The sequence below is a fragment of the Arvicola amphibius genome, chromosome 7 (genome assembly GCF_903992535.2).
Source record: "Arvicola amphibius chromosome 7, mArvAmp1.2, whole genome shotgun sequence".
Classification (NCBI taxonomy): domain Eukaryota; kingdom Metazoa; phylum Chordata; class Mammalia; order Rodentia; family Cricetidae; genus Arvicola; species Arvicola amphibius.
The window spans coordinates 8,955,279-8,963,964 of NC_052053.1; the positions used below are offsets into that span (position 1 = coordinate 8,955,279).

General features: G+C 44.5%; 1 protein-coding gene across 1 annotated transcript; it reads left to right on the plus strand.

Moving 5' to 3' along the window:
• The first annotated feature begins 2,708 nt into the window (after window positions 1-2,708).
• Window positions 2,709-6,418, plus strand: LOC119818858 (tetratricopeptide repeat protein 30B). Its single transcript, XM_038336680.1, has one exon. It carries the CDS (start codon window positions 3,759-3,761, stop codon window positions 5,751-5,753), a length of 1,995 nt encoding a protein of 664 aa, XP_038192608.1. The 5' UTR covers window positions 2,709-3,758; the 3' UTR covers window positions 5,754-6,418.
• Window positions 6,419-8,686: the final 2,268 nt, after the last annotated feature.

Sequence of the window (8,686 nt, forward strand, 5' to 3'; positions counted from 1 at the left end):
CAGTAGTAAGAATGTAGAAATAAACAAATATAAACTTGTAAGCCTAGGAGAAGGAGAACAGACTGTCAGCAGCTTAAGGATTAACTATCAACCGTGGGTTTCTCTGCTTTACAACCCATAGCTCTATTCACAAGGCCAGAGCGTCTCTCTGAAAACTGAGAGCTAGCCTACAGATATGAGCTGAGATGGATACATGACCTCTGGGTTACTCATTATCCCTGCTATGTGAAACTGGCAGCATCAAAGGGGAGAGCACAGGGCTTCAGTAAACACCGCCTGGAAGGACCAAGAAAGGCAACAGACTAAGTGCAAACACTGGCTTAACTGAAAACTCTGTTAATGAAGACTGTAATGAAAGGCAATCTGAGTTTTACCTCAAGATTGTAAAAATTCCTTTGTTCAGACCTAATGCTTGGTGCACCTTACTATAAGAAGATGGGCTCACAAACCAGCCTTTGCCACAGCCTTACAAAATCTATCTCTGGCTGTGGTCTCAGCTAGTTGATAAGCTTTTTGTGCCCCCATGGAGATTCTTTTTTTCCTGACATCTGGAATACGGTTTGCTTCTGGTTTATTAGACTTTTGTGGTCTGTCCCCATCTTTGCATGACCCCCCGGACCCAACACTGTTCTCTCATCTTTTTTTTAGCAGCAGTGTACCATGGGTAATAGTTCAATGTGTATGGATTCTAAAGCACTGATTGGCCTTCTGAATATTGTTTTCAAAGAGCAAGAGTCAACCACTCCAGCCTGAGGGAGCCCTCCTAGTCCCTGATCTCTCTCTCTCTCTCTCTCTCTCTCTCTCTCTCTCTCTCTCTCTCTCACACACACACACACACACACACACACACACACACACTCACAGCATTTGCCAGTCTATATTCAACCCTGCATCAAAGACTACAAAGGACTACAGCTCTACAGCTTGAGGTCAGATTGGTAAAAGTCTTGGCTTGGTTATAATTGCTTTCCCCAGCAGCTTCCTCTGTTGGCCTAGAGTCACACTTCATGCTTCTGACGTGAGGTACAGTCTCTCACTTCCTTAGTATTCATGTAAACTTTTCTTGTCCAGGTATATTGAGCAGAATATCTGAAAAATGATCTTCTTTGCTGTGGGACAATGCTCTTGTACACTGTAAAGATTGGTCACTTGTATTAATAACAGGCTGAGTGGTCAGAAACTAGGCAGGAAGTGTAGGTGGGGCGACCAGACTAAGAGAATTCTAGAAAGAAAAAAATGCAGCCAGACCCAGAAAAAGAAAGATGAGAATGCCTCACTGAAAAAAGGTACCAAGCCACTTGGCTAAACATAGACAAGAATTATGGGTTAATTTAAGTTGTAAAGCTAGTTAATAATAAGCCTGAGCTAATAGGCCAAACAGTTTATAATTAATGTAGGCCTTTGTGTGTTTCTTTGGAACTGAACAGCTGTGGGACTGGGTGGGACAGAAACTTCCACCTACACTCCTTTCTAGTGGAGGATTTTAAATGTCAACTGGAGCCTTTCTCTAGATGTAACCGGTGTCTGGTACCTATGTTACAACCCAGGAATTATTTTGAACACCTTCTTGTTGCTATAAGTCAAGTCACAAAGGCCAGATTTCTACTGCCCAAACCAGACTATTTTTTTTTATCAGAAAATGATTTTAAAAAGCAAGCTTGTTGCGGGCTATTCCTTTACACGGTGTGAGAATATTTCACTGTGACTGGTTTTATAAAGAGCTGAATGGCCAATAGTAGGCCAGAAGAGGTAGGTGGTACTTCTGGGGACAGAGAGGTCTCAGGGAAAAAGAAAGGTGGAATTGCCAGCCAAACGAGAGGAAGCAGGGCATGCAGGAGAGGTAAAAGCCACAAGGTACAAGGTAGTATGCAGATTAATAAAAATATGAGTTAATTTAAGTTATAGGAGATAGTGAATAAGAATAAGCTTTCATAATTAATAATAAGTCTCCACGTCATTATTTGGGAGCTGGCTTATGGGACAAAGAAAGACTTGTTACACAAGTTACTAATATTCCCTAAAATATGGGTCCATACATGATGACTAAGTTAACTACTATTCATTATTTCCCTCTGATATTAGCTTTTAAAATAACATGGCTCCCCCTTTCTATCTACCAATGTGGGTTTGGACAAGTTATTTTAGCTGTTCTGAGCCAGAGCCTCCCTTCATCTGCAATTCACAGATTTCCAGAAAGCTTTGATTGGTTTGCGAGAAGCTGAAGAGAGTGCCATGAAAAACGGTTGCTGCTGGCTCCGAAATGGGACTACAGAGAAGATGAATGGGCAGCAAATCTACTAAAGAGGTGAACAATACCCTTAATCACAAAGCAAAGTCATGCCTTCATTTGGTCTGTTTGTCTTGGGTGATTTCCAGGCCAGGGGAGATCATGGAAGTCTGTGAAGTAACACTTTCCCAGGGGCCTAGCAGAGCTACTACGGATGACACATGGCCATAAATTACAGCCTTATTATTGAAAATCATATAATTTGTCACTTCCTTGCTTGGATAGAACAGTTTTATATTCTTCTAATTTACTTCCTTCTCTAATATTTGACTAAACATTATATTCATAGCTCCCACGTGTTAGGATTAGCCAAAACTATGGATGTGGTTTTCAATAATGATTGAATATAATTTTCTAAGTCTGTAGTTTTTTGCTGACCTATCATACTAACATAAAATTGAATTTGTACAGAATAACCTCCCCAAAATGATAATAGAGAACCTAGAGACCCATTCTAAATAGATGGGAAAAGAAAAAAAAAAAGAATAATATCTGCCTAGAGATGTTCAAATTAAGAGTATGGGTATAGGAAAGGAGTTGGCAATGTGTTCCTCTTTTATCTTAAAACAAATCCAAATTTCAGCCAACTCAGTCATACCCAACACCATTACAAACTTGAGAAGTAGACTGATGGTGTCTCTGACAAAAACTCCGCAGTGTTTGGTGGAGTTTGGACTCTAACTTCTCAACTTTAGAGGGTTAGAAAAGTAAAACATAGGGAGGGGGAAATGTTAGCTTTCATGTTTTTCCTTGGAGACGGAAAAAAACCAAAGCCGCGTTTCAGCAATTCAAGCAACAACTTACATTCTTAACAGTCGTCATCTAAGAAAAAGGGGGTGAGGGATACTTAAATCTAAAGCAGAGCCAGTCACAATGCAGACACTTCTTTGCCCTCCCTCGAACGAAATGAACGAAATACGCCAGTCCATGCTTGCTAACGTTCTCAGAAAGTGGACTTTAGAGCAGCTGGCGAGAATATACTGAATTACCGAATTCCAGTGATGACGCGCGTCACAATCGCTAAGCGACTCGAAACGACACGGAACAGCTAACGTTGGCATCTCAAGGAACCTTCACCCGCAAACTACTTCACCTTCAAAAGGAAGCAGGCAGAGCATAGAAACAGGCACGGATGACCTATCCTACAGAACAGGCAGAGACACCCAATCCCCGAAACACGTCAAACAGGAGAAACTACATCTCCCAGAATGTAGAGCGAACAAGAACCCGGTGCATGGTGGGACGTGCAGTGGCGCTGTCTGAAAGGCCTAGGGAAGTTTCCTGTTCAGGCCCCACTGCCTTTCCATACACTAGAGTGTTTCAAAAATAAGCCAGAAGTTGCTAAAACCGCGCCGGCAGGTCGCTGTTATTCACAACATGATACTTCTGCAGCAAAGTAGTTTCTGAACAACTTCCGTTTCCGGTTGGCCCATTGCCTTGGAAACGAGGATGCACAACAATCTGGGAGAAGATGGCGGGGCTGAGCAGCTCGCAGATCCCCGACGGTGAGTTCACGACCGTGGTCTACCGGCTCATCCGCGACTTCCGCTACTCAGAGGCGGTGCAGCTGCTGGCCGCCGAGCTGCAGAGGAGCCCCCGCAGCCGCGCCGGGCTGTCGCTGCTGGCCTACTGCTACTACCGCCTGCAGGAGTTCGAGCTCGCTGCAGAGTGCTATGAGCAGCTGAGCCAGATGCACCCGGAACTCGAGCAGTACCGCCTCTACCAGGCCCAGGCGCTGTACAAGGCCTGCCTGTATCCCGAGGCCACGCGGGTCGCCTTCCTCCTGGACAACCCCACCTATCAGACTCGCGTCCTTCGTCTCCAGGCTGCTATCAAGTACAGCGAGGGCGACCTGCCAGGAGCCAGGAGCCTGGTGGAGCAGCTGCTGAGTGGGGAGGCTGGAGAAGACAGTGGAGGGGAGAATGATTATGATGGCCAGATCAACCTGGGCTGTCTGCTCTACAAGGAGGGACACTATGAAGCTGCCTGCTCCAAGTTCTCAGCGGCCCTGCAGGCCTCTGGCTACCAGCCTGACCTTTCCTACAACCTGGCTTTGGCATATTACAGCAGTCGTCAGTATGCCCCTGCTCTAAAGCACATCGCTGACATCATTGAGAGAGGCATCCGTCAGCACCCAGAGCTAGGTGTGGGCATGACCACCGAAGGCATAGATGTCCGAAGTGTTGGCAACACCGTAGTCCTTCACCAGACGGCACTGGTCGAAGCCTTCAACCTCAAGGCAGCCATAGAGTACCAGCTGAGAAACTACGAGGCCGCCCAGGAAGCCCTCACTGACATGCCGCCCAGGGCAGAGGAAGAGTTGGACCCTGTGACCCTGCACAACCAGGCTCTGATGAACATGGATGCCAGACCTACGGAGGGGTTTGAGAAGCTCCAGTTCCTGCTCCAGCAGAACCCCTTTCCCCCAGAGACCTTCGGCAACCTGCTGCTGCTCTACTGTAAATATGAGTACTTTGACCTGGCAGCTGATGTCCTGGCAGAGAATGCCCATTTGACGTACAAGTTCCTCACGCCCTATCTCTATGACTTCTTGGATGCCATGATCACTTGCCAGACGGCTCCTGAAGAGGCTTTCATAAAGCTGGATGGGCTAGCTGGCATGCTGACTGAGCAGCTCAGGAGACTCACCATACAAGTGCAGGATGCAAGACACAACAGAGATGATGAATCTGCTAAAAAGGCGGTGAATGAATACGATGAAACTCTCGAGAAGTATATCCCTGTCCTGATGGCCCAGGCAAAAATCTACTGGAATCTTGAAAACTATCCCATGGTGGAGAAAATCTTCCGCAAATCTGTGGAATTCTGCAACGACCATGATGTGTGGAAGCTGAATGTGGCCCACGTTCTCTTCATGCAGGAAAACAAGTACAAAGAGGCCATCGGCTTCTATGAGCCCATCGTCAAGAAGAACTACGACAACATTCTGAGCGTCAGCGCCATTGTCCTAGCCAACCTCTGCGTCTCCTACATCATGACAAGTCAGAATGAGGAAGCCGAGGAGCTGATGAGGAAGATTGAGAAGGAGGAAGAGCAACTCTCATATGGTGACCCAGACAAGAAAATCTACCACCTCTGCATTGTGAACTTGGTGATAGGAACCCTCTATTGTGCCAAAGGAAACTATGACTTTGGTATCTCCAGGGTTATCAAAAGCCTGGAGCCTTACCATAAAAAGCTAGGAACTGACACGTGGTATTATGCCAAAAGATGCTTCCTGTCCTTGCTAGAAAACATGTCAAAACATACGATCATGCTGAGGGACACTGTTGTTCAAGAATGTGTCCAGTTTCTAGAGCACTGTGAACTGTATGGCAGAAACATCCCTGCTGTTATAGAACAGCCTTTGGAGGAAGAGAGAATGCACAGTGGAAAGAATACAGTCACGTATGAGTCGAGAAAATTAAGGGCTCTGATTTATGAGATCATTGGATGGAATGTGTAATTAATTAAGGCCGGCAATGACTTTTATCATAATGACTTTATATGTAAATTTTCAATTTTACCTGTATCTAGTTTTTGCTATTTGTGAGACTTTGTACATTTTAGTGTAATACAAACACTGTTAACTGTAACCTGCCCTTTTAAATTACCCATCAAGTGTAGGAACGGAGAAAGATGTGTCTATCATGTTTTTAACTTTCTGGTCTGATGTATCTTGGGCGTATTTGTACTAATATTATCGAAACCACACACTAAGTTCGGAACCTAGTACAATGTAATTAATGTCTTTTAGGAATCATTCCAGGGATTGTGTCTTCTCTTTGCACAACTCCCATGTTTTTATTCTTATTTTTTGGTTTTTCGAGTCAGGGTTTTTCTGCAGCTTTAGAGCCTGTCCTAGAACTAGCTCTTGTAGACCAGGCTGGTCTCGAACTCCAGAGATCCGCCTGCCTCTGCCTCCCGAGTGCTGGGATTAAAGGCGTGCGCCACCACCGCCCAGTAACTCCCATGTTTTTATAGAGAATTTAGAGTATCAGTTTTCTAATATAGTATTTTGTGCAGATTAAGTTCCCTAGGCAATAAATTGTTTTGCTAGTGTGCAAGATTCAGTAGATTCACGTAACGAACTACAACATGAATAAATACTACAAATATTGTAAAAGAAAATCCTGTGATGTCTTCTTTCCTTAAGTTAATAATTTGAATTTATGAACAAATTATACTGTCGCTGCTTTTTCAAATACTTTACTTTCATTTATCTCTCACAATAACTACGATCAGCGGTAAGCAGAGAACTGTTACTTTTTTATTTTCTTATAAAAATATCAGATTCCTCTCTCTCCCCTCCTCCCAGTTACCAATTCCCACCTTCCTTCTCCCCCAAGATTCACTCCTCCTCCATATCCCTCCAGAAGAGAACAGGCCTCCCAGGAGTATCAACCGCACGTGGCATAACAAGTTACAGTAACACTAGGCACAAACCTTTATATTGAGGCTGGGTGACCCAATAGGAGGAAAGGGTCCCAGAAGCAGGCGAAAGAGTCAGAGACAGAGAGACAGTCCCCACTCCCAGGGTTAGCAGCCCCACAAAAAAAAAAAAAAGCTACACAACCATACCATTTGAAGAGGACCTAGCTAGCCCAGATCCATGCAATGCAGACTCCCTGATTTTCTCTTCAGTCTCTTAGCCACAATGAACCCTGCTTAGTTGGATCTGTTGGCCATGGAAAATTCAATTATTAATTACTTCCTTGGGCCGCACAATTTTGGGTATGTTGTAGTTTCCTTGTTTTGGCGACCTAGGTACATAGAATTTTACTTCATTACCCTGTCCAAAATAACCCCTCTGTTCCCACAACTGATGAACAAGTCAGTCCTGTGTAAGCTCATAGATTCCTTGTTTGTTTCAATCTACGACTGTTAGTTTTTCTGCTTCCCACTGACATCCCTGCTCATTTTTTTTTTTTTTTTGGTTTTTCGAGACAGGGTTTCTCTGTAGCTTTGGAGCCTGTCCTGGAACTAGCTCTTGTAGACCAGGCTGGTCTCGAACTCAGAAATCCGCCTGCCTCTGCCTCCCGAGTGCTGGGATTAAAGGCGTGCGCCACCACCGCCCGGCTCATCCCTGCTCATTTTAATCTATTTTTTTTTCTGAATCCTACCAGAATAATTGTTTTTCATCGTTTCGTCTGTCTTTCCATAAAGGCAACCTCAATTTGACCTGGTTTAGAAAAAGTAACATCAGGCTGAGCCACAGGTGATTGCTGATTCTGAATTTCCTACCTACAAATTCAGCAGTTTCTTAGGTTCAACCTAACCACTGTCTATCAGCAGACAGAAAGCCCCTGCCATAACGTGAAGATGATTTTCCCCTTTGGGGATATTTTAGCCACACAGATATGGCATGCAGATTCATCATGCCTCAGCAGATTGACCTCCTGGATGCTTCCATTCGACTAGAAAAGACAAGCTGGCTTACTCTGGGGTGAAGGCGGCTGTAATAATGACCTGAGCTGCTATCATTTGGCAGGGTTAGTTTGACCCCACTCCAGCGGAGCGGCCTCTCTGGAATGGCACCATCTCTCACTCCAGGTCTTTGATCACAGCTGTTGCGACAGTAGCTCTGGGTGCCTCTCAATCTCCATAGCCCCGCAAAAACTGGAAAGTAAATGAACCGAAATGGTATTTTCAAAAATCAACATTATTTTTCCCTATTTCCTCTTAACTTCTTTTAAAAAAAAAAAGTATCGAGTAAGTAATGTTAGCCACTAAAAAGCAAACATTTTCCAGATTCCCGTCTGCAAACCGCTCCGCTTCTACATGACCACAGTTTGTTTATGCAGGTGCTGTTTGTGGTGTGCATGTATGCATGGCCTCATTTTTAGAACATAAAAAGCTTTTCAGAGATGCTTTTAGCCCAGGCAGCTGGGCAGTTAGGATTTCCTGGTAGCGTGGCAGCCAGGAAATTCTGACTGTTCTGCCACCAAGTGATAGAATAAAGCTCAATCAGGGCAACTGTCTCCTGCCTTACCCTGGCTCTCCTGAGAAGCATCATCGGCTTCAGGAACAGCAAATCCCCAGAAGTCAGGAGCTGAGGCCTGGAGAAGCTTGGGGGGGGGGGGGGCACTTGTAATTTCTCTGGAGTATTTGCTGTATTTTGTTTTTAGCATGTATGTTTGATGAATATTTACATTTTTTATTTAGAGTGCATTTGAGTGCAAGTGTGCATGTGTCATGGTGCTTATGTGGGCTAAGAAATGCTGTTTCTTAATTCTAAAATGACTTTGCAATGCCAGCCCCTCCCCTCACGTTTTATTTGATTGACAGATGAGGCACAAAGTGCTGTTCCATGATCCTCACACATACACAGTAGTACTGAAAACACTTTTCTTACAAAGGGAATGATCTATTTTTGAAGCCTTACTCGTTAATGTAAAA

Bases quoted from the DNA above. Each gene is read 5' to 3' on its own strand.
- LOC119818858 (XM_038336680.1), top strand. From the start codon at position 3,759: ATGGCGGGGCTGAGCAGCTCGCAGATCCCCGACGGTGAGTTCACGACC.